We start from the raw sequence: 27,239 nt of genomic DNA, 5'->3' as shown, positions 1-27,239 counted from the left end.
CAGTATATTTTGCAGGCCTGCGAAGAAACACCCAAGTGTTTAAAGCAGTCTGTAATTAATCCATTTATTGATCTAAATCACAATAATGGTTGGATATATAAATGTTTATGTGAACACGTTAGCTGAATTTTTCTGACGACGTCTTTTTTTTGGTGTTTTTTTAGGAGCACCCGTCTGTTTTGATGCATCAAGTAAAGCGGATTCAACGTGGATCTGTGAACTTTGACTGCCTGAACCTCTGAACTGAATCAGCGCAGACTTCAGCGTTACACACAGAGTTCACCAACTGCATATTAAAACCTGCAAAATCCCCCCCCCCCCCTTTTTCTTTTTTTGGCACACTGCCATCAAAACACTGCCTCATACATTGATTCCAGTACGAGCCGTATCGGTGCCGCTTAATTACATCAGCGATATCGTTGCCACGTGAAGCTGTTGGCGCGTGTACGTGGAGGTGAACCGCAGCATATGACGGGTCCGCATGCGATCACCGTGGAGAGACTCGTCTTCTAAAGGAGACGACCATCCTTGATGTTGCCCGCCGACTTGCCGCCTGATTGGCCGGCTGCCACTGAGCGGGAGGATAATCAAAGGTCAATGAAAAAGCTAATGTTGACAAGATGACAAGCATGAAAACCGTTGCATGTTTGCGAGCACCGGCGTGTGGACTGGGAGCTCACAGTGGGAGCTTTGTCGCCGCGTGAATTCGCTACTGTACCAGTGGAAAAAAAATAACGGCCACTGGATAAAGATCTGCTCAGTCACACGTCGGCTGTTAACGCGCCCCACTTCTCAACACCGTCCATTCATCATGTTTACACAGCGACAGACTCACGTGTACTTCTATTACCAAAAAGCATCCAGATCATTGACGACATTGATCATCGAATGGCCTCTAAAAACAGAATGTGTACAAGATGGGACATCATGTTACATCTGCGGTCATTCAGGTTTTTTCTTCTTCTTTGTAGTGCCGTATGACTCATCAAATCACATTTTTTAGAGCTTTTTCTTCTTGCACGTATTTTCTGTGGGAAGAGACAATGCTGCAGACCCTGGACAAAGCTACTGTCTGACCGGTAACCGCTGAAGAACCTCTTGAAATGAAAAGCACATTTAGAGATTTTTTTTTTTCACCCCTGTGCAAGCTAAATGATCATTTACCGTCATCTTGTTCATTGTCCTGTAAAACAGCGTCAAACATAAGATTAAGTGTTTCTGTTGGGTCCACTTCAATAAATGACTTCCGATATATCTGAAGCACCTCTCGACAAGCTCAAGATGAGAGCACAGAAGTCGCAGGATCTTGTAAAGTGTGCTTTGGATTGCTGGTGCCACTCCAGCTCCGTTGTCGTCATATATTTCAGTCTGTATGATTGAATGTTGACGCAAGCCTCTCTGCATATTACCTCGACTCCTGCTCATGAAGAAATGACCTTCACTGTAAGTGTTTGAGAGCAGATTTTCTTCCCCTTCTAAACACCAAAGGTAAGTTTAAAGACAAGACCCATCACTTTCCAGTACTCCGCACTGTTCAGGGACTGGAGAAAGTGGCACGGCAGCTAAATATAGAGTGGCCAGGTCACACACACACACACACACACACACACACAGAAGCTCATGGGCTAAAAAAGTAGGGTTTCTGGGTAAAAACCATGAGTTTAAGGGCGAAAGAGAGAGTGAGAGAGAGAGAGAGAGAAGAACTCGGAACATTTTGGAGCCAGCAGCTAATCATTATGTCATGAGCAGCCAGAGAAAATACAGAGTGTGAGAAAATGATGAGGGAATCAGGCAAACGGCGGAAAGTGAGTGAAGGCAAGGGGAACAAAAACTGAGGACAGGGAAGGTGGAGGGGGAGGCGGAGGTGGACACCATGGCACGGGAGCGGAGGGAAAGACTAATGATAGATCAGTCGATGCCAAATAATCCCTTTCTTTTTCGGGGCCCGAGCCCGAGCTCTGCTACTTCCTACTGGAATGCGAGGAAGTAATATAATAATGATTTTACTTTCCCCTATGGTACACGCTGCTGCATTTTTGACAGACGAAACGTGCTCGAACCGTCGTGAAAGTTTGCACACACACGTCAGAAGTGCTGAATCGTTTCACATTTTCTGGTCATTGCACACGCGTCTGGAAAAATGGCGCCACAGCGCCCCTACATTGTTCTCACATCTATTATGAGCAACATGCTTTGACACGCTTCACCTATGTCCAGGAAATCTGATAGTAATAGCCACCGAATGGAATTTGTCCCGTATATAAAAATGTGGCCAGAATCTCAAAGGGCGTGGTCATGGCGCCCGAAAGAATATCTGATGGTTCGCCATGAAACAGGAAGTGATGTGTAACTCTGCTCTCCCTGCTGCAATCTGCCTGAAACTTTACATACGTCATCACAGTCCTGCCCTAATGTATATTCACAGTTGCAGTGCAACCGTGTGGCGACAGGAATTTTACATTTGTGACACTCTGGTGTACTATCGTCATCCCATTGCACTCTGGCGTACACCAAACCTCAACGTGCACCAAGTCCTATGCTGCTTGCAGCTTTCGTTTTCTTTACTTTTTCACATTCTGCTTGTTCTCCCTTCTCCACTCTTTTTTGATGTATTTCAAGTAAAATCAAGAGAAATGTGAAGAATCCAAAAGAGTTTCTTGAGATAAAGCGTAACCGTAGGAGACTAAGGAGGGGCGCGATGGCCTAACAGCGTATCCACCCACGCGTCCCCCCGCCCCTGTACCTGTCAGCTGGATGAGGGCGGAGCCAGTATGGGCGTACTGCCACTTGTGACTGGTGGCCCAGCAAGCCATGCCTAACAACCCGTCCGTTAATTGTGAGGAGAATCCACGAACTGCTGTGGATTTGGCCGCCGATCGCTGACGGGAGAAATGCAGACGGCTGCTACCGTCAGCTAATGATAGGCCGATGCGGCCGACGCGCTGAAGGGATCCCAGTCCACTGTGGGCACAAACGCTGCAGCTGAGGCTAATCCCGAGATTCCTGAGGGGAGATATTCCGATCCTGCAGACGACCGAAAACCGCCCGTTTCGGCGTCGTCTACGCGTCCGTATGGAAAAGCTGCAGCACACATTTCCAAGCAGAAAACCGAGCCGTTATTGTGGAGCTGCCAAACTCCGTGCGTCCGTGGTATCAGCGTGCACCTCATGTGGCATTAGGTGAGCTGGTAATCTGCCCGTCTTTTGGAAAGGCAGGTTCCTGGAGGTAATCCTCATTGTGAAGGAGGGGCAGCAATTATAATATGCCTGCACTGCATTTATGAACCTGGAGAAGCTGCTTAGCGTGAGGAAGGAAGACCTGAGAAAGACGGGGTGGAGGGGGGGGAACCCTGAGGATGCAGGAGAAGCTATGGAGATTTATGATGTACACGCAAGTCTCTACTGAGAACTTGATCAATAGTCACCATTATTCCTTATGGAGCACATCTGGACGTAGTAGTAAGTGGCCGTCAGCATGTATTGAGTCTGGAGAAGCACGACCTCATCCAACAAAGTTTGTTCTCAACAAATCCTTCACTGCACATCAACAACAGGTATACTCTATAACACAATGCAAATGGCTGGAGGAAATGTCAATATTTTTGAAAATGACCAAGAAGGTTGATACTATTTTAGTGACATAAATGAGTACGTCAAGCGGTACAGAAAGTAGTGATGGACAGAAAGATGACTGATTCCCGCAGCAATTGAACAAATTAATCTCAGAACTATTAAGCCTTCTTTTAATTATAATATAAAAGCACTGACTTTCTTTTGCAGCACTTCAAAGTCAACAGACTGAGCTGTCACTGAAAAAGTTATTATTACCTTGATGATGCTCTAACTGAAGAATAAGGTGAAATCCTTGTCCATAGCTAAGCTTCAAATCCACTTAATTCCACAAGCTGGGATAGACGATGCTCGTCTGCAAGCTTGTAGACAAACACAAACCACCTCCAGGACGACTCCCAACATCCCTCGGTTGATTGTGTGAAGCTGGTGAAGCACGGTCATCACTGACGCGGCTGCACCCACAAGTTAAATGGGGCAGGGGGTGATAGCGTGACGCCAGAAATGTCAAACATCCTTTGTTGAAGCTGCCACACGATGCCACTGCAGTACATCATACGCGGGTCGCGGAGGTTACTGGGTCACTAATGCGTGTGTATGCGTGTATGTCGGGATATGTCGACTCTCGGTACACACCTCAGAGACTTCAGAGTGGCACGGGGGGCCTGTTTGAGGTCAAGTGGGCATTAAAGTCACTGATACAACAAAGTAGTTTACTCAACAACACTGCTGCAAGGCTGCCCCAGAGCGATTGCGACAAATACCTCGGGGAGGGTCTGAAGCGGGTGTGTTTTTCTATGTTGGTTACAGGGGAAGAAAAAAAAAAAAAAAAAGGGAATGCAACAGCTGTCTGGCCATAGACAGATGGGGTGGGTGGCACAGTCAGCTGAGGGAGAGAGAGAGAGAAGGAGCCGTTGCCAACAGTCAAGCATCTTCTTCATTCGATAAAAAAAAAAAAAAAAAGCCATTACATGTAACCTCAATCTCATAACGGCTCCCCCAGCAGCTGACGGGAACCTGTCGGTTTTCCTCCACCAGCTGCTCCGGGTCAAAGGAAACCAAAACCGCGCGCCCGTGTGCGTAGCGTCCCTGCATAGCTGCGGACTTCCCACATTCACGGCGTACCGGACATTCCTTGCTGAGGGATGTGCGGGAATGGTCAGAATTCCTTTAGACCGAGGGCGCCGACCAGAATAGAGTGCCTGTGACACCGACCCCCGACCGACTCCCGATGACCACCACACTGTGAAATTCACTGAGGAAAACAGATATTGGGCCGGGCTTGCAAACTTGCTTCATATTCATGAATGCCGTTTACGATGTCGATTCTGACACCTCCGTGACTTCACTCAAATAAGCTCAACAGTGTGTGGTCTGCAATTAGCATTTTCGCTGACCCGATCTTTCAGATGCGACGTACATGTACCCTTAAAATGCCAAGCCCCTGCCACACCGACAGTTTTAAGATTTTTCATCAGCCTGACGAGCGGTAATTGCCAATATCTATCAGCGCAGGCTGTTGTTATTGAGCTGAAGCTGAAGTGCTGAGCAGCTGCCAAAAACAGAGGCTATGGGTTGTTTTTTTCCCCCTCAGATCGTTGCTGAAGCAATAAGTTGTCAAGACAGCCTGCACACCTGTCCAGCACAATTTGGAAAAGAGTCTGATGGCGTCAGATCAAGAACACCTCCGCTTGGAAAAAAAAAAAAGAACAAACCGGTGGGATCAGCTGGTGTGAAGACGGGGGAACCTGGCTCGGGCCTTGGCAGATATGAGTGCGCTGGAAACAGCCGCCACTTACTTTCACACAGCTGTATCATACTCCATACGGATTCAGTGTTCCATTCTAACCATCACTGCCTTTGCTCCTGAACCTACACGCTTTTCTATTCTTTCTTACACACAGTGAGCCTCAAAATGCTGATTTCTATTGTTAGTTTCAGGTGTAGAGTTTAGCGCTCTTGTGTAACAGAAAGAAGATCTCAGTTCCATGTCTGACTCTTGACAAGTTTGCATGTTCTCCCTGAGCCCCCCCCCCCCCCCCCCCCCCCGCCACAATCCAAACCACATTCTAGCAACGCCATCTCCGAAATTCCCCCCAACCATTCTTGCTATGACCATTATATTCACGGAGCTTGTTCTCCCGTCTCTCCTGTCGCCGTCCAGAAGCTCTGATTGGCTGCTGCAACGCCATGCTTTGCCGGATGACAAAGAACCGAGGGGAGCTCAGTCGATTGGCTGCGGTGATCCGACACAGCTGTGCGCCTGCAACAATGAGCCCACTGTCTGTACAGCTGGCACCGACTGTAACACTGTAACACACACAAGCAAGTGAATGACCAGTTAACGACAAAGGCCGAGTAATGACAAGTTATTGCTGCGCCTTGTGATTGAGCTTGAATTAACCATATTCTTAGCTGCTTTGTGAGAAATATATGTATATATAGACGAACGCCTGAACTCCATTTGAACCACTGTGAATGGCCCACTTGCTACTCTCACATCTTCAAGGCTGTTTCTCAAAGCCTCACACGTCGGAGGTTCTTCAGTATTTTCCTTCTCAACACTCTCGAAACCATTTCTCCAGCAACTCGTTTAGTTTAATCCGAGAGAGGGCGGACGTAGTCCACGAGACGCGATTTTTCAACAAGGGATATTTGTGTGGCTCTTATCCCATGCTGCATTGAAAATGAGGAGCTGTCGATGGAAACAGGGTATCATTATTGAGAAACACAGAGAGGACAGCGTGAGCAGCTCAGTATGTGTGCTCGTTTCCAGTCCGCTCAGATTCGGAGTCCTGCTTCCAGTTTCCCCCCCTTTTTGTCCCTAAAATCTGAGTTTTGGCTCAAGAGACGGAGTGGGAGAAAGAGAGAGAGAGCGAGAGCGAGAGAGAGAGAGAGCCTCCTTTCCTTTGCCTCCGTCTCGTCCTGTTCTCTCCATCCGTCCAGACCTCTAATAGCAGGGTAGACCAACCGAGCGACAAACAGGCCTGGGTTACCCCAGCGACCCAAACACAGCAGGGGAGGAGGAGGAGGCAGGGAGAAAAGAAAGGGAGAAAAGAGGGAGAGAGGGAGGAGAAAGAAAAGACGGCCTGTTGTTGGTGCCAAGAGTTCATTCGCCGGGGTCTTTTAATGCCACCTGATCCTATTCTGACAAGGCGTGACGAAAGTGAGAGGAAGCATTATCTGCAACACTGAGTTTCATCCATATAGAGCTAAAGTGACAGGCGGGAGAGAGAGATGAAAAAAAAAAAATGCTAATTTTACATTTGAGGGTAGCAGACAGTATGATTTGTTAAACAGCGCAGTCATCATTTCAGCTACATTTCATAATCAGCCACTTGCAGCTCTGCCTGCTTGCTCCCGCTATTCCAGTCTAATCGCACGCGCCCTCTACAGGAGAGAACCTCCTCCTGCAGGACTGCAGCAGCAGCTTAGTGAAGATTTACACCAAATCATCTGAACAATACATTAGTAGATAAACTATTTGGATTTCCAGACAGACAGGCACAGATTGGGGGTGTGGGGATGGAGTCCCAGGGAGGCCGGGTGGTGGTGGTGGTGGTGAAAGTGAGACAGTAATGGATCCGCACCAGCTTGTGACACTCCCTCCTCGCAAAGCACATCTGTCTCGGGCCAAAGGCATTAACATTATGCAAGTCCTCTCCCGTCACCCAGTCAGACCAGTGGCTGAGGAGACGAGCAGATGGATGGACCTCATCCCACTCCTCCTCCTCCACCACCACCACCACTTGCCTCTGAACCCAGGAGGTGATACACTGGTGAGCAGAGGAAGTTTAACAGAAGCACTTCCCTTAAAGCGTGATGCAGAGTATTGTGGAGATGTAATTGCTTTTGTGTCGTTTTCATACCCCCCACCCCCCTTTTTTGTTTTTTTTTTCTCTGCAGGCAACTGAAGCCGCTTCTGTCGAAGCCCTGGGGCCGAGGAGCAACCTGCCAACTCGCTGTCCTCCTTTGAATCTGGGGTTGGAGCTTTTTTGGGCTTTTCGGTGGTGCGACTGCTGATAAATGTCCAGCTGAAGTTCATCATCGGTGTGCAACCGTCTTGTTCGGACTTACCTACGGCTCGTGTAAAGGGAGAGTCTTAAACGTCTGACTCACTATATGTCTAATTAAATCATAAAACCAGAGGCGGATGACACCGATATGGAAGAACTAACCAATCTAACCACTCTAATCTTCTTTTGAGACTTTCTAAGAAACTGAAAAAGGAAGCATTAAAAGGACGCACTGATAGAAAGGGGAAGGGGAAAAAAATGGTTGAAGGATGATGGGATGGAAAATTGAGCGAATCAATCATGATAAAGGAGACGGCATATGCGTCCATCTCAACTAATCATGAAGAGCCTGCTGTCGCTATGGAGACGGCTGGCTGGAGCCAATCACAATCTGGTGAACATAGGATGTGGTGGTGGGGGTGGGCGGGTGGGGGGGGTCTGGAGGCAAAAAAAAGGAATAAAGGAGGTGTGTGACAATGACCTGTCACTGTCACATCGGCACACTGAAATATTAAACGTGTGTGAGAGTTTCTAGTTTTACTCTCCTTGTGGGGTCCAAATCCTCACAGATGTCACAAAAACTGGAGAGCAGTTTTTTTTTTTTCACATCAAATAATCGACTTCATATATGTTTTTCGGGTTTTGGGTCACAAAACGAGTTACTTTTACTTTTACTTTACTTCTTTTACTTTGCTGGGTACTGGAATTTACAGGTACCAGGCAGGGGTTAAATCTTAAACACATATATTTGACATTTGAATCTAGAATAAGGAAATGTATTATCATGTAGTGGGCCAAATAACCAAAGCAACACAGTGTATAGGTGACAATCTTATAGTAATCCTGTGGTTGAGTTATTGTATAATAAATGCTTGTTTTACCTGCGATCTGGCTCGATACATCTCCTTTTGGCTCTTTAGGGAGGGATCCATCTGGAGACAGAAAAATACAAAATACCATTAACAACAAGGGAAACCAAAATTGCCTGACAGTTTGTACATGTTTATGGTTCAAGAACTGGTTAGTTTAGTTAGTTGACGAGTGCAAAACAGCATGTATTGCCAGAAAGAGCTTAAATGGGTGGGAGTGGTACAGTTTTTGCAACTTTGTGCAGCGAAGCGGTTGTGTAATGTTCATCTCTCCTTTACATGCAAACAGTGAGAAAGCGAAATACATCTATTTGAAATAGACCAATTTTTCAATCAAATTAATTTACGGGAAACAGAAAACTAAAAGCAGAAAACAACACAGAAGTGCCGTCATCAGAAAAGAAAAGCAAAAAAAAAAAAAGAAACCCGATGGTGCAGTAAAGCTACAAAACCTACACTACAAACAAAACTAAGACTTGAGTGGTGGTGAGGAGCCAGGACCTCCGGCGGAGTTCATAGTCCTGATGAGTCGAAGGAACAAGCTGCGGCACAGTCCTCCTGTCACTGAAACAACAGTCCCTCATAAGACAAAGAGAGATCCTCCACAGTCCCAAATGACCTTTCACGCATTCCACTCTGATCAGATACCAGCTCGTCTGCAACCGCCATGTTGGATCCAGGAATTTGCTGCACGAGTTACCAGTCACAATCAAGAGGGGGAAAGGAGCAACCGAGAGAACCAAGACGTCATCAAAGGGTTTTGCAATAGCAATTGTGATGAAAAGCTTTCCCAACAGTCACTTCTACACTAAAGTGAAAAAGAACACTGTCGCCACCGTCTTCAAAACAGAAATCAGAGGCCCGATTTCTCAGAAAGCACATCGATTCGAGTGAATGTTGCAGCAAGGAAACTTGAATTGGACCCTGTCTGTGTGCTCTAAAAGAGCATTTCGAGTTCAAAGTGGACCTGCGCGAGTAGGAGTCATCTTCTCGTCAGCCAGTAACTCATGACCGAGGCCCACTGGTTTCTCGGCCGACACAACAATCGGCGCATTGATCCAACCTATAGCTTGTGTGTGTCGGAGAGAGGGCCGCTGCTGTGACTGAGGGGGAAGATACGGTCGGTGTCATGTGCTGTCAACATGTAAACAGGCTGGACGCTTCACTGGTGGAGCCAGTGACACATGCTCCTTCTGTTCTGACTCAGGATTAGTCCTTCCTTGTTTAATCAGCGACGTACCGCAGAAAAGCTGAACGCTGCACTTGGTGAAAGGGCCGGTACTGATGTGGAGGACGAAATATTAACACATACAAACTGAACTTCCCTTTCGTGGACGGAGACCTCGCACCTTCTGTGTTCGTTTCTTCTGTTTTCAGAGAGCTTGCGGATGTGCAGCAAACATCGTAATACCACTGATGACCTGTGGGGGCAGTGTTGTGCAGTATAGCTCATGTGAGACTAGCAAAAGGAACAAAGAAAATAGAAATAAGGATTTATTCGAGGGAAAGATTGTGAGACGTTATGTGTGGAATTAAGCAAATTTACAACTTTAACTCTCCCGGACAAAAAAAATTAATATTCAGACGACTTATTTCATCTGTTTATAACCCGTTTCAGCGATGTTTGGATTAGAAATGTTGTCCCATATTAAACCAATAACACACACTGCCCTCTAAAGCGTGTAACCATGCCAATGTACATGACGCATTGGAATATGAAGGCAGTGACGCATGACAACGTTCGACATGCCTGTTGTAGTTTACGTGCGTAAAGGAAACCTAATTGGGCCAACAAAGACATTACGTCTGTAATATCTGGTTCACAATAGTTTAAATGACACAATCATTACAATGAAAGTAGCAGGAACCTGCTCTTCTGGTCTAGTATGTATAAAATATGAACGAAAGAGCTTTGAACAATAGACGTTTAAATTTGCATTTCAGATTGAAAGGTGTTTTGTCTAAAAGCCAAATAGAAGGTGCCATTGAATAGGAAGTATTATTAATGGTTGATTACTTCCATTACTCTCATATGTCAAACGTGACAGAGGCCTGTGTGGAACATGTATTTAAAAGAAGAAAACTGATCCAACACTCACATGCCCCAACAAATACACAGTTTGTTTCGCCAACATATGTTTTGTTTGTGTCATTATGGGATGATGAGGAAAGGTGCCAAAGAGACTTAACGCAGCATATCAGTTGTCTCCAAACTCGGATATCGCGTCCTCAAACAACCAAGTTGTAGCATTTCAGAAAACAAACTAACAAAACTGCCTCGAGGAAGTCTGTTCCTGTGACTTGAGTCGAGTATAAATGAAAACATTATATTAATTTACAAGAACATAGTAACTTCATAGCCACAGTAACAGAGGCAGAGCTGCCTGCATGGGTCTCTGACAAATCCAACATCCTAATAAATATTCAAACATCATCCAATCTAACACGGGACACTCGGCTCCCTCTCCTCCCTGTCCTGGTGTGTGTGCGTCACGCTGGTTTCAGAACTCATTCATGTGATTGGAGGAGTGTGACTGTGTACAGTCACAAATCGTGATCTCAAAGGTTCATTCATATAATTGTTAAAACAACATAATGTGCAGCTCAATCGAACAGCCAACTCATTTCGAGTCAAAGGTTGTGTTGTGAACAGAAGAGCCATGAAAACATTTAGGAACAATACATCATTCTACAGTGGTGATGATCGGATGGAAAATACTTGGTTAATACGATCTCTACATTATGATGCAACATTAGCTTACTGAACTATAATGGCCGCATTATAGGTGCATTCCAATGATCAATACCTCTTTACAGCACGTCTACGTTACTAAATGCAACATATAGACTCCCTGTCACCGCTGTGACTACAGTGTTAAGCAGAGTGAACTGCGCGTGCCATAAGTACGACAGAAAGAGCGTGTATACTAGCAGAGGGACTGCTGTCCAACGCAAGGGTCAGGGTCAAGACCCGGTGTCAAGGCATGCACGTCTTGCTTAAGAGCTGCTGAACAACTAGCACGGAAGAACACGAAACACTTTCTTTACAATGACAATATCCTTGTCTTCTATTCAAGCATTGGTCTGTTTTTTTGTGTGCTTTTTTTAACATGCATTTGCTAATTCGGCCTTTATGATAAAGCCATCTTCATGCCAGCGATTCCCAGAAGTGCACAAAGTATGGCAAGGTACCATTTTAACAACCTTTGGCTTGTGGCCACTTCCATTAATGAACGGGGCGGTAAAGCGCGCGAGTTAAACGACACAAGAGCAAACTTGCTGTTAAACGAGAGCCAAAGCCACGGGCCTGGTGAACATTACATAAACACAGCATGGGAAAGCAGAGCCGAGCCGTCGAGAGAGGCACAAACACCTCGAGGGATTTCTCTCCCAGTCCGTGTACCTGGGAAAAACTTCACAGGGAATGAATGAGATGAAGGGTGGTAAAAAAAAAAAAGAAAAGAGGGCAGAGAGGAAGGCAGGAGAACAACCAAACACCAACATACTTCACATTTTTGCAATGCCAGAGATGTCCACTTAAGCCGCACTGTGCAACGATGTAATGCCCGGCTACAGTCGTGGTTGCCTGCAAGTTATCGCAATCCAAACAATGAGACGTGAAGCCGAGCCAGACGTCAAACATGCACGCATTTAAAGATAAAACACGCTGTATGTGTGCTCGTCGTGAGGCTTTTTTCCCTCTGCGATGTGTCCGTTGGAGCAGCGGGTTAAACCCAACCACACACAGACATGCATACACACCGAGCCAACTTTTTCTTTTTCTTTTTTTTTTAAAAGACCATGCTAGGATAAACCCGCGGCTGAAACGTCAGCCAGGCCGTTTGGATAAAAGTTAAACAGGTCACGCACGCATCAAAAACGCCGTTGAGGAAATGACAAGGCAAGGAAAAAAAAAACTGCAACGGGGGTCCCGCAAAACCTCCAAACTCGTCTTCTCTGCAAGACGCGAGTGAACTCACCGAGACTTGAGCCCGGCCAAACACTGGCGGTACTGTACGCTACACTGAGCTCCCCTCCGCGAGACGGCTCGCTCTCGTCCCGACACACACTGTTCCTGTCTCCGAGCCCGCATTCACACAAGACCACCCTTTCTCTGGGCCCCTGGCCTGCCCTGCCTTCTCGGCAGGCACACTCATCGTTTGACTCACGCGCAAAAAGGAAAAGACCCCCACTTTTATTTGAAAATTCCTATTGTCTGGCTCACGCTCGCCAAAAATGAGGTGTGAGGCACAAAAACAATGAGCAACTGCGCTGCCGGAGCGGCTGTAGGAACTGTGGAGGTGGAGGGGGGGGGGGGGGGGGGGCTGGAGGGGTGGGCGCCAACGTTTAAATGTCAAGGGGCACAAACGGCGCTTTCAACAACACGGTACCTTAGGGATCATCCTTCTGAGAGGATTTTTTGTTGTTGCCTGGCTTGTTGCATTACGCATTGCAGATTCCGCGAGATACTGGGGGGAAACTGAACAATGGTCCTGGATTGTACATTGTACCAAGGAAGACCTTCAGCTGAGCGACTGGAATTAATATGTAGATCGGGGTTTCACCACGACGGCCTTTTTCTCCAAGATCTGTCGGCAGAGTTTTGTGTTCCCGCAAGATGAAAGCCTTCTGTGTCGCCACTATGTAGAAAGATTTACCCGATATCTAAATTAAAATCATTTAACTAGACCATTTCTTTTACATGCCTGTGGAGCTCCAACGTGATAATTAATATCTTATCGAGTATTATCAACATTTAGAAGTTCAGCCACCAGGTGAAAATTACTGGTTGTGCATGTTGAGGGGCAGTATTGTAGTTGAAGCTCTGTTACTAATCTACCGTAATCATACTTTATTAGTTGTCACCGCTGTAGGATTTGAACCCGTGAACTCCCGATGCCGAGTCTACTTCTCTCACCTCTGTGCCACATCTGCCCCCACGCTTTGAAAGTCTAAAAGCTGCTTCATTTCCACCATAATTAATTAATAACGCGACAATGATGCCGATAGGCAGCGGGGTATCATTTACCAGACTAACGTTGGTGAGAAAGAGCAGGCTCACCCATCAATTACATGAAAACTGTTATTTTCAGTGGTGAATCAAACGATGTAAACAAAACTCGTAACACGTACTCTCACAACAAGCACGCGGACATTCGTACGGGCTGACGGCTAAATTGGACGGCTATTAGGGGGGGGGGGGGGACTCTCTATCATAAAAGTGCCAGATGTTATTGTGGATCTACTTGCACATGTGCAGAAGCACTATTAACTACAGCAAGGTGTGCATTCGCAGTAGCAGCGTTTTGTCCATTATTACATAAACCTTTCACGGGAGAAAACATTGCATTTCCTGCTGGCGATGGAAGCCCTTGCTATAATGTAAAGCTTTTCACACCCTCTCGTTTCCATTCAGACGTTTACATTAGAAATCTGCCTTCGCTGTACCTGCACACGGCAGTTCATGCCAAGTCTGTGGGCCGTAAATGTGCAGATGGCCATTAATAAAGACAAATCAGGGACATGCAGGTCCATGCACACGTGATCGCGAGGCTTGAACAGACTTAATCAGAAGGTTTGACCCTCATCTAACCCCCCAAACATGACTCAGCTTTACTCATACCCCACCTTTGACACTATACACAATTACAATCGTTCATTGTGACTCTTCACACCAGCCTCTTGTTTCAGTCTTTTATCTGTGACTATGAAGGGATTGATTACTGTGAGCATCCAATCCAGTCGTTCTACATTCCAAACAGTTTATCAGTGTGTCTGTGCACGTCTTCGCGACGGCACATCAGGCACACGTTCTCCTGTGCAACCCCGTCGTCAACCAGTTGCCCGGCGTCTTTCAGGCTGAGACTCTCGGGAGGGAAACGACCTCCGGTGGATATTTAAGAGGCCACTGCTTTGCAGACTTGAAGTCCATCTTGAGGACTCCCCTCAGAGCCAGACTCTAAACCCTGTCCCTCTTCACTCCTGGATCTGATGAAGTGAACCTGAAAAGTCTCATCTGGCCTCACTCCGACAACAAGGCCCTCTTCAGTGGCGGGTCCAGTGTGAAATCCTCCCGACGCTCAGCAACCGTGACGTTACCAGAGGATCAACACCTTTTTTTTTTGCTTTTCGCACTTGGCAAGTAAAAAGAGGAGGTGAGAGCGAGCCACCAGAAGAAGAAGAGCGAGATGGGGAGGGCAACAGTGAGATGGCAGTTTTGAATGCACTGGAGACCCGGTGGAAAAAAGAAAAAGGAAAAAAGGAGCACAATGGTCTTTCAGGACTTGTCCCAGTTTGGTTCACTCTCCTCCTCGCCGTCTCTTTCAGCTCTCCGAAACAGGAGCAGAGACCAGTTTTAGTCTCTCGCAGTGAATCAATTGCAAGTTAACCCAATTTGTTCGGTGCCCTCTTTTATTAACCAGCTGAAACTCTGTTAACATCCGTCCGTATTTAACTCCACTTTTCTTTCATGTGCCTTTTACTCGCTCTCCCTCTTTCTTTCCAACTTTCACAGCTCCCTCTCTCTCTCTCTCTCTTCTTTCCACTCCACCTGCGCTGAACAGACTTACTTTATATTTCACTCCAGCAGAACAATACGATCATTCGCTCGATCCGAGGTGTATTGTAAAAGGCTCCTTTTATAACGACGTGCAAAGTGAAAAATGGCCATCAGCAAAACCTGATTCCACCACAAACCGCCACCTGCACTCCCCACACTCTCCCTCCCCGCCTCCATCCTTCCCTCCCCTCCGACGTACCTCCAGTCGTCTCCTTCTCAGCCTTCTCTCCATTTCTCTCTTTGCCCCCACGACTCCTTTCCCTCTCACGTTCCAGTTTGGTTTAAAGAAGACGGCAGGAGCGGGAGATTTTGTTTTCCTTTCTCTCCCCACCGTCGCAGCAATTCGCGATAGAGAAATTACCGAACGGGAGCGCAGCAGATGAGAGGGATAAGTGGGACAAGCTCCTTTTTTTGAGCACACACAGGGAGGCGAGGGGTTTGAGTGTGTGTGTGTGTGTGTGTGTGTGTGTGTGTGTGTGTGTGTGTGTGTGTGTGTGTGTGTGTGTGTGTGTGTGTGTGTGTGTGTGTGTGTGTGTGTGTGTGTGTGTGTGTGTGTGTGTGTGTGTGTGTGTGTGTGTGTGTGTGTGTTACATGAGTACATTTTTACACATTAACAGACTAGTTCCTTCGCTAATATGCCAATGGACTAAACTTAATATTAATGTATGAAATAACTTTAATCCAAACTTTAAAGCAAAATGATACCCGCAGATGACAAACTTCTCTTCAGCCACTATGAAAGTGAGAAAAATACCTTGTATTGTTTGCGCCGACGCGCTCTACATAAAACTTGGTTTCAATCTGATTGCGCTGAAGCGCGATCTTTGCTTCCTTTGAACTGAACCTGTTATCAAGGCAATAAAAAAAGTGTTTCTCTGTTGTTGGTTCTTATCAGAGAAAATATCGCTCTTATCTGAACCACAACCTGTGTGTCTGTTAGTGGGAATTTGGAGATAGCGCAGGTTGGGTTGGGTTTTTTCTTTTTTCTTTCTTTCTTTTAACCGAGCTGGCTTCGTATACGGCTCCTTGTAAAAGTAGTAACCATGGGTTTACATGGTGGCTGTTGTTGCCGCAGTGACGGACACAAAACAACACTTTGATGGGCTGGTAACCTGTCCAGGGTGTCGCTTGACCTTCGCCCCATAACATCTGGCGTCACGAAGGAATGGATGAACGCTACAGACTCTGCAGACAAACTCTCCAATCTGATTCACCAAAATCTGACCATGAAACCAGATCTCCAAGTAATAACAAAGGGCTTTGCTCTTATATTGTATGTTACCTATGTGACCTTTATTTTGGTGAGCAGCATCCGAGGCACGTGAAAGGACAGATAAATCTAGATTCAGAAATGTTCACGACCAACAATACAATGATTGTCGTCAGAGAAAGTGTTTTTAATGAGCGGAATCTTGTTATGGTTCATGTTTCTGTGATTAATTTTTAATTTCTGTAAAAGTGAGGAATTCCACTCGAACATTTCGATCAGAGCTCATAGTTATATTGAAAAATAATGTGAATAATGCCCACCTTCCCATTCAGTGCAGTCAAAATATATTACTATACACTGGTGAAGGATAAAAGTTAATTATCCATTTCTTTAAAATGTATCATTGCTAAACTACATCCCTGCAGATCATTATCGGTACATTCAAAAGAACAGTTTCTGCAGCAAAACATTTAACTTAATTAACATTTTTTGGTGGGTATTTTCTGCTTTAGTCTGGAGCACAAAACCTGAACCCCGAGTTTAACACAAACATTTTAGGAATAATACCAATTACGCCCTTAACCGCTGACAAAGTTGATGTCATTTTATAATCTTTTCTAAAAGTTTCAACCAAGACACTGAGAAGAGCTGGCTCAGTAATATATATCACACATGTGAAACAACCTTCATCCCTTTATCAGGAATACGCTAAAACACTTACTCACAACATGTTGTTGTTATATATTTTACTTCAAGATTTAAAAGCACGCACCCATTCATGCCATTTATATGATCAATGGATCGAATAAACTGTTTTTTTTTAATAAAACTTGCAATTTACACGACGATCAAACTGACAAGACTTTGATTGCAAGTTTAAAAATACTGTCACGTTTAAATAAATCCATCAATCCGATGGACAAAGTAGAAATGAGATGCTTTCTTGTCTATGCTATTATAAGGAATACTGCAGAAATAACACCACTCAATAATAAGCGGGTGTTTTTGTCCTATATTGTAGTATTTGCTTTCATTTAGAAGAAAACAAAGAGATGCACTCTTTACCAAACAATGTTGCTTGACCGACAAAGCATTTATACTAATAAAATACTGATCTGTGAGCAGTCTTATAGTGCAATGATGCACAACAAATTTTTTTTGGAGCTTCTTACCTCACTTGAACCACCTGTACGCCCACGCACGACCACAACAACACACACGATAATCCCAGAGAACAAACAGCAGATTAGATTAGGTCAGCGTGTGTAATCCAACGAACTCTCACCTCTCACATGCCTAATGCCGCGAGAGCTGACATCATCAGTCCGCCTCGCACGCGCAGACACATCAAGAGTGTGTCTGATTTGGTCAACGCGTCGGTTTTTCCCTTCGTTCACCATCTCATACTGATTTTGTGTTACCAAAACATTGCATATGGATTTATCCCCCCCCCCCCCCTCCAGTTTGTGTATATGGAAATCCCATTTTTAGAACCAATTTCTGATGTTTGGCCACGATAATTCATCTCTCTTATTAAATGCAACCCAACCCCACCCTACCTCATAGGGAAGCGGTTACTTTCTACAGGCGTCCGACAATCAGGGAAGTGAAAGCTGTTGCCCTCCGTAACCGAATCTGCCGTGTTTTGTACGACTCCCCGGGTTGTATTACTGCGGCACAACCGAGAGTTCGTGTTGACATCATCTGTGCTCTGGGCTGCAAACAAACCCAGCGCCGCCATACTTTTGAGGTCAAAATATTTTCCCTTTCCCTTTACTTTGACAGTCGGCCTCAGCGCTGCACATCGACATCCTGAATTTTCTTTCAGCGTTGCTTCATTTGCGTGGAAGATTCTGCCGTTGTTCACTCTGGTAGCGCATATGAAACAAAACGATGCTTATCGCTGTTTTTTTTTTTTTTTTTTAAGACCTCGTAAATCCTCCCCATTTACCCTCCGACTGTTTGCTTCCAACCACTAAACAGACTGCGGTTCAGACAGGAAACTATTACCGCCGGCATGAGAAATTCACCTCTTGGCTCACCTCGTGACATTTATTCAGCCTAGACTTTGCTCACAGAATACGTCATCGCGACGCCAAAGCAAACCTGACCCCGCTGACCAGGTCTTTACAAGCTCTTTCTGTGATACGAGGATCCGGCACTTCTGCAAAGCCGGATGACATATTGCGCCAGCGTGAGGATATACACATCCACCACAAGAAGTTCGAAAAGAGCCGGTGGAGACGGTGGTGCTTTGAGCAGAGCAGGAGGAGATGGTGTAGCTTGGGGAAAGAAAAAAAAACTAAATACAATTACGAAAAGCTGAGAAAATGCCGGATTCAGAAAGATCACCACCACACTTGACCCAAGATAGAATCTAAAGATATAAGTGAGAGAAGAAAAGAAAAAAACAAGACAATTTCATGATTGTGCCGTTTAATAAATACCCTTTTTGGCAAAATTCACTTTGCTGTGATTTCCCCCTCATCACATACAAGTTAAATATTACCATATATTAATGTAGCGTGAACAAGAATGTTTCATTGTAGACATAGAATCATCACACTAGTGTGATAGATGCATCAAAAGTGTTGATTTCAGGCTAAGGCAAAAAAATTTAATAAATGTATATATATATATATATATATATTTGTTTTTTTTGAGCCATCCATGAAGGCGGGGGTAAAACCACCACGGGGCAAACACAGAGACAACTTCCACACATGCATACCGAGTGGCAGTGCAGGGTCAATTTAACTCATAGCATGTCTTTGGATTGCAGGAAAAGTAAAAAAAAAAAAAAAAAAAAAAACCAGGAGAAAAACCTGTGCAGGGAAAAGTGAAACATGAAAACTGCACATGGACCAGCCCGGGACTGGAAGAGGAGCAGATTTTCCATGATACGTCTCAGGGAGGAATAAGAGGTTATTCAACATCGCGATGCACATCACATCTCCCCCCCCCCCCCCTCCAGGAAACGCTCTGCTCCGCAACAGTGTTCCTCTCCATGCCTTGAAGTCTGGTAAATGAGTGTCTGATCGCTAATGATTTACCGAAACTTTGGCCCATAGCGCCGCAACCTTCAACACACTCCAGCTCAAATACAGATGCCCCCCCCCCCCCCCCCCCCGTTTCCTCCCACTCACGACGACCTCGGAGCAGATTAAAGAGAAGGTTGAGAGGCTCCGGCTTGCAATCTGCCCCCGTGTACCTGCTCATGTTAGAAGATCATCCGTTTAGTCAAGAGAACCTCTTTTGGAAAATTAATATCGACAAAGCGACTTCCAAAATAAAAGCAAGTTCAGAGAGGAATAGGACAATTCTGCGACAAATGAGTAAAACTGATGGCTGCCAAGTTATATTATGTCCGTAATTCTTTTAGCTCACAGTATAAAAAAAAAAAAAAAAAAAGCATTTCGTACGTCGATGAGATCCATTTAAATCTCCATCCATATCCACATGGCAGCAGAAATGGGACGCTTTTTATCTTGCAATGCTAATGTTTTCCAAGTGCTCTGGCTCAATGTAACCATCCACTCAATGTTGCTATACTGCCCCGCTTAATTTTACAAGGGACGAACGCTTTTTCTAACTGGAACGTTGCATTTCTAATGCTGCAACAAAGGCAACAGTTCAAGTGGGAGCCCATTTTTTCTACCCTTCATGTTTCAGCTTAATCTGTGGGCCCTTTTTCTAAAAAGAGCTTTTCCCCGCGGCCGTCCATTAGCTTTTGATTGGAGCTGCCTTTGCTAAATAAATGGCTCAAACTCTCAACAGTCCCTTTTACCCTCCAGCTGGCTCCCACTTATTAATGCTCGCTTTGCGCTCTCTCTCCACAACAGTGAGTGGAAATGCCCGATATTTCTGTGTGCAGAAGTTAAAAAACCAACAAAAAAAAAACCCCAAACAAACCCTTGTGGTCGAGACGCAAGACTGAATGTAGTCGACAGCGTGAAACAGGGGTTATAGTGAGATGAGAATATTGTAAAAATAAATTAATAAAAGCCCTTTTTAGTGTGAGTAAGTGTGAAAAAAAAAACTACTGACAAAAAGCAGTGACTGCTGATTCCCCCCCCCCCCCCCCCCCCCCCCCCCCGTACTGTGAACCACATGACGTCTAAAGGCAGACAAGAGCATCTTCCACCGAGTCTCTCGGTGCTCGCAAACCTTCTGCAGCCAAATGGTCTCAGTCGGTCCTTTCATTGCACAATTTGACGATAGTAATCATCATCACGTCATTACGAGATTACAATCTTGTATTGAATTTGAGACAATTATTTTAATTTGCCTGTATTAAAAGAAATTTAAAAAATCTGTGACTAAAATAAAAGTTGTACTCAACATTTGATTGCATTGTTAATAGTGCATTTCCTTGTAGAAAGTCAAACTATGTGTTTGGTGCTGTACATTCACTCATATCAATGACCTCAGTCAATTTGTCCCCGGTGAACACTTCAGAATATTACTGGAATACACTGAGCTTGAATAAACTATAATATGAGACAAAGTCTTGTTTAAAAGAATTTATTTATATACAAGTTGTATTCTGTAAACACATATTGTTGTTCTTTTGTTTGTTGCTTTTTTTTTAAAAAAGAAAGTGTAAAACAAGAACCCATGCATTGCACGAAGAACACTTATTGATTCGTGATATTAATTCCCAACAAATCACTCTGGATCTTCGTCATAGTTTCATCAAGCGCTTTCAATCAAAGATTTTTTTATTAAATGCTAATTTAGTTCTTGGATCTCAGTGGGACGATGCCAATAACAAATAGTTCTTCAAACCTTGTGCTGCAATATACAGGATTATAATGGACTTGCATTGACTTTTGATGTGTGAATTGCTTCATTCTGTTAAACCTTTTCAAGCTCAAAGCTACTCGAGTCGTGCAGATTTCACACCTGGCTAATGAAAGCTATTCGAACCCAGCGTGATTGTTGAAGGTCACAGTTTGGACAATACAAAACAACTGTATGTACGAGTATGTACCTTCACTGAGTTTGGAGCTTTTACAACTCGTGTTGTACATAATGAATAGAAGTTCGAAAAGTTAAAAATGCGCAGTTTTATATCGACCGTATCATTGCAAATTACCACGATCCTGTGAAATCTCTTGTATTTCCAGCTTCAGAACGAAAGTGACCGCCCCCCACCTCCTCCTCCCAGGTGATCTCATCGCACTTATCTAAGCTATCAATGTGCATTGTGGGAAATAGCAGCTTTGGGCAGGTCTCACGCTAGCAACTTAAAACCGGGATATCTCAGCTTGTCCTGCTGTGATTACACCCATCTCTTCCTAGTCCCTCACACAATCTCCGATCATAAGGACTGTGCACATCTGCCAGGAAACCCCCCTTCAAAGGGATGTCACGCTTGTGTCAGTTCGTGATAATCATGGACACTGAACACGATGTGAAGGGGAGGAGAAAAAGAAACAAATAAAAAACAGCGGGGAAATGTATCACAGAAAACAAACATGTGACCCCCAAAAGTCAGCCTTCATTCATTCGTCGGGGTATTGATCTGCGATGTTGCGTCCATCTGGTTTACTCCCATCCCATGGCGATAAAAGAAATCTGCTTTGTGCAGCATTAGGCTGTAGCCTCTGCTCTGTGTCTGACTTGGCAGCTTTAAGCCTGGAGGAAACCAAACCTTTACTGAGGGACCGCAATCAGTCTCCATCTCCTGGATCAATATCCATTAGTCTCAGAGTGTGTGTGTGTGTGTGCGTGTGCGTGTACAGACCTCATCCTGTGTGAATGGGCCTGAGTCATAAATGCCCGGCTGTGGATCAGATTTCTTCCTCGGTCTCTCCTTGCTTGTCCGTTTCACTTGCGTTGCACAAACACACACGCGCTCATTCAAAACCTTCCGGCCAACCGCCGCCGCCGGACGCTCATTCACGGGCTCGCTGCGAAGACGGCCGTAAATTTTCCGCCGTGGAGAATACGTCGCCACTGCCAGCGAGTAATAACTGTATAAAAATCAACACCAAATCAGACCCTTAGTCATCGGTGTAGCCAGAGATATGTTTGGAGTGGAATAACTTGATGATTGACAACATGCCACAACAAAACTCCCAACTCCGGCGCTCTGAGGCCCGGGTATTAATTCCAGTCTGGGAAGCCGGGGATGGAGGGAGAGAGGGAGAGAGAGAGAGAGAGAGACAGGGGGAAGCTTGTTATTTTTTTTCTTCTTCTTCTTTTTATTAGTTGTCATTTCGCATCAGGGCAGAGAGGCACAACGTGATGCAACAAGAATGAGATGGGAGGGGTGGGGGGGGTTAAGCAGACATTGGCGAATGAACGCTCAGGGAGCAGACAGACAGAAGGAAAGAGAGCAAAATGAGACAGAGAGAGAGAGAGAGAGAGAGAGAGAGAGGGGACACGGGGGAAAGACAAAGAGAGCAAACGCCGAGGGATGGAAGAAGAGAAGAGGATGGCGAGGAGGGGGAGCGTAGCCTGTGGCAAGACACTCAAACCTGTACATGTTGGAACAAGATTCCCAGATGTATAAGAAGGAAGTTCATAAGCAAAACAAAAAAAAAGAAAAGGTGGGGGGGGGGTGTTTGGCTCTGAAGGCGACACTCAACCCTCCCATCAAGATCAATGTAGAGAGACGGAGGTGGGCCGTCTATACTTAGACCTGTATTGGTTTCATAGCTGGTTTTTACTTGACGTTCCTTTGAAAGACGCTTGAAGAGACGGGGGACGTCACGACCCGGACGGACAGCTCAGACACAACCATAACCAACACAGGATTTGTTTTTTAAAAAAGGATTTCGTATTTAAAGGTAATAGCTATTGTAATTGTAGAGAGAAGCAGGAGCCCCAAACTCGAAAGGTTGTGAAAGAGCAACTCCAGGAGAGTATAGAGTGCAACTTTAGACATCCCAGATAAAAGATGACCGACCGTGAAGGCGTCTCCTGTGATTTATAATCTTTGGTCTTACAGTGACGGAGAGGGGGGTTGGGGGGGGGGGGGGGGATGTCTGGCGACTGCAGACAGATCATCTTCTGACAGTGTCCAACATTTCACGACTCCAAAACACAGCCACGCTGCACCGAAACACTGCGCAGCAGATTCATTTCAGGGTGGCAGAACGCCGGATCACGACCTCGTTTCTCCTGCACGGAAAAATCCTACAGGACCGTCATTCACTTTATGCATTTATCTCCTGAAAGCAGTGGCGCCCTACATACACGGGCGGTAAGATAACCTCGCCTAAATACAGATGATCCCTCCGTTTATCCGTGAGTGCAGTTGTGCACGCCAGATGTTAGGTGACCACAAAAAATTTGCAAAATTTTTTACCAAAGTCGATTTTAATGTCTTTGTACTGAGAGATTAGTTCCTCCACACTCTCAGATTGGGGGGGGGGGGGGGGGGGGGGTGAAGCTTTGTGCTGGTCAAATTTCAGATTTTAATGCTCCGTTGTTATGCCATTGCCAGCAGGAGCGACATTTCATGTAAATTCATGATCATTTCGCTGTCTTCCATATATTACAGACACAGATTTGGCGTATAGAGTACCTACAGTTTCTTTGAAAAGAAGGCGAGAAAACACAAAAGTGAACTGAAGGTTAATCGTCTGTGTTATAGCCTCTGGAGAGCAAACAAATAAAGTTAATATATACTTTAAGTGCCACATTGGTAAACAAACAGCCACTTTTAAGCTATAAAGTAGCACTCCAACAGATGGGCTTATAGTAATAGGAAGAAAATGGAGGGGGGGGGTAGCAGAAAAGTGTAATTACGCGACAAATTAACAACAGATCTGATTAAATGCAAAGTGGAATGGCTGCAGCTGTGATGGGATGCGTCTCGCCTCTCTCCTCGCGAGGAAGCCGTCGCGATCAGCTCAATACGGATGCCCAACTTCCCTCTGTGGCTTATTATCTCTCGCTAGACACAAAACCACAGGAGCCAGAGGCTGAATGTCAATACGCTGCATTCTCATCCTTGCTTACACTGTGTGAACTGCGCCTCAGAATCTGAGTTCCACCACTCCGACACACAACGGTGATCTCGAGAGCCCGGTATTCTGTATTTTAGCCCTTTTCAATCGTATGTCACAGTTTTAAGATCAGTGAAAAACAGCTAATAAAAAACACAATTCTACACACGCACACGAACTGGACAGTCACCCGTTTGAGAAGTCACTGAAACCTACATGAGCAGTCCTTCTTTTCAAGCCACCAAAACAAAAACAGACCTGGATGGAGACGCCAACAGACGTGACATCAAGCACTCAATCCAATGCACTGCCTGCAGCCAGGGAACAGGGCTGCAGGCTTATCTGGCACATGCAAGTGCAGCCCAACGGGCTCAGCAGCTTGTCGGTGTCAAAGAGCCACAACCAAGGCTGCTTTCCACTGATTCACACAGAAACACACACCCCTTAAAATACAATGCAACCAATAACCAGTGGCTCTGTTGGATGCACCAGCAGTGGAAACTCACTCACAAATGTCATTCTTTTCACCTTTTGCATTATTTTGTGTCTGTTTTTTTTTTTTTTTTTTGGGTGGCGTAAGGGCTTGAGATCACATTTATAGGACGTGTAAATCTCCACGAGGAGCCCCGGAATTCTCGGTTTATGAGCCATTGTTGCAGCCGGATGAAATCACAGTAGGCCCGGGTGAGGGCTTAGCTCCCACAGGCAAAGTGTTAGCTTTTACAGGAGCCGGGGGTTATTGTGTCCCGATCAGAAACAGATCGCTGCACAGCAAGCCTTTAATTTGGTCTTGTTTTCGTTGTACGTTTTCGGGATTGGAACCGCCGCGATGAGCAAAGTAAAGAAGCAGCAGCCTCTTGGCCTCGGTGGCTCCGGCTAGCTCCTCCCTTTGCACGGCTGCACACCCAGGCGAGAAGTGCCACGCCGTGTATTGTTTACATAGCCCGAGACGTCGTGCTAAACAAAAAAAAATTGTGACAGCGTGGAGGGGAAAAAAGTCCAAACTCACGAGTTGAAAGCGGCGAACGCTTAACCCGAACGGACACGCGTTTATACGTGGACCCCCTCCTTCCTCCTCTCCTCCTCCTCCTCACTCGGGACTTGTCAGGATTACACAGCAGCTTTGTCAACTCACTGCCAGGCTAGCTTCGCTAAGGTGGCTAACGTCTGTTAGCTCGCGGACAGGATTCACTAAAAATCTGATCGGAGGAGGAGGAGGAGGGGGGGGGGGGGTGGTTCACTAGCGAACAGGGGAAGCTAATGCCGTCGGGTCCATTGTCGGACAAGGACAAACACTACTGGCTTAAACTCGAGCTTGCATCCGGCGTAATCAATCCAAACACCATGCCGCCTTGATAGTTCGCCCCCCAACAGTGGAAATAATCACTTTCACGGAGAAATAACGTTGATTGTTGAATGGTTAAGAAAAGTGCTGCCTGTGCTCGAGAGGCGGTGTGAAACTCCCCCTCCCGGGAGGGGGGGGGGTGTCCGATAATGGAACCAAGATGGTTAGCGCTCTTGCTAACGTTGCAAAGTGTGTGTGAAGCTACCCGAGAGAGAGAAAAACACCCAAAAGATGTATTCTTGGAATATTTACAAAACTCTGCCGTCTGTTGTACACGCTGCTCGTGTCATCGGTTGGGCATTTTGGTGCTCGCGAAAGTCCCTGGGAGCTTGTTGACAACACAGGACAGGAACAATGTGTGGAGCCGGAGCCGGAGCGGCTCTCGGCGGAGCTCTGCAAGCGGGGCTGAGCGCGACCTCTCCCCCGCCCCTCGCGCCGCCGCTTACCGGTCTTGAAGAACGCCTCGATGTCGCCGGCGTCCTTCGTGGTCTCCTCCGCTCCTTCCCCGGAGCTCATGGTGGTCACAACCCCGAGCCGCGCGGGTTTAGAATCTCCCGAGTAGATCTCCAAGAAAGCGGACGGGAACGCGGCGCACGGTCGGTCACTCCCGGAGCGTCATGGAAGCCACACGGACGGTCGCGGCGCCTCGGAGGCGTTAGGGATGCCATCTGCGGCCCTCCATCTTTGGGGGTTCGCGAAACTAGAAACGATCGGTCGTGGGGGGTAGGGGGGGCACCGGGTTCCTCCTCGGAGTGGAGCCGAGGGGGAGAGTCACTGGTGAGACGGAGGAGGAGGAGGAGGAGGAGGAGGGTGGTGGTGGTGGAGGCGGGGAGGGGCCGGGTCGCTGCTCGGTGAACGAGCTAGTCGAATAAACGAGGGGCCGTGAACGCAGCACGGGGACACTGAGGAGAAGAGGCAACGTCTGAGAGAGAAAAATGAAAATGTTCAAACTACATTTAATATGTGTCTCTACTGGGGGTGGGGAATAATAAACGTGGAGTAATCCTGGAGCCCCGTGAGCTTTGTGTTTAGTGAATGGGGGGGGATAAAACGGATAAATAAAGAGTCCTGGAAACAACACAGAGGGAAAAAGGTCAGCTGGTTTGATTGAGGTTTTCTTTATTGGGACCTGTGTGATCTGAGCTGGATCACTGGGGCCATCTGCTGGTTTGAACTAGGAACTGTTCAAACTGTCCAATATTCCGCCCCATCGCTGACCTTGAACCCACTCACCCCTCCCGGCACTCAGCACCAAACCTCTTCTAAATATACAATTCAGAGAAACCAGTCAGTCTTAAATGCAGGGTTCTACCTGCACAGGAAGAACATGCAGATTCCACACGTGCTGATTTACACAGAAAGACAGGACCCACACTTGAACCCGTGACCTCTCTGCAACCAGAGTGCTTACCACTACACCACTTTGCAATAAAGCAATATAAAAGTATTTATTTTCCTTCAGGGCATAGAAGCATTTTCTCTATGGAGTCAGTTTTAGATTTAGTCTGCAACCAGCACAGTTCCAGTTTTCACAATTCTGTGCATTTGAATAACCATCACAACATTCAGCAAATACAGTTCTGATCATGTACTTTAATAAAGTGTTTATCAGTTTCATCCTCCAATTATTATGAGCCTCAGATTTTTGCATGCTGTCGCAAACACTGATGTACAAAATAGAACATCACTGCATTTGTAGTAGAACTCTTG

At 45.9% G+C, this 27,239-nt stretch overlaps 1 protein-coding gene across 1 annotated transcript in view; it reads right to left on the bottom strand.

The window, feature by feature from the left end:
- LOC308144559 (triple functional domain protein-like) overlaps positions 1-26,197 on the bottom strand; it is a 69,266-nt gene extending 43,069 nt beyond the window's left edge. The window contains 2 exon segments of the mRNA XM_080515694.1: positions 8,467-8,517; positions 25,976-26,197. Coding sequence (XP_080371820.1) covers positions 8,467-8,517; positions 25,976-26,045 — 121 coding nt within the window. The 5' untranslated portion in view covers positions 26,046-26,197.
- Between the last annotated feature and the right edge of the window lie 1,042 nt (positions 26,198-27,239).

Source organism: Blennius ocellaris (assembly GCF_963422515.1).
Source record: "Blennius ocellaris genome assembly, chromosome: 20".
Lineage (NCBI taxonomy): Eukaryota > Metazoa > Chordata > Actinopteri > Blenniiformes > Blenniidae > Blennius > Blennius ocellaris.
Note: the sequence above shows the minus strand (reverse complement) of the source record. Positions and strands in the feature narration are given on the sequence as shown.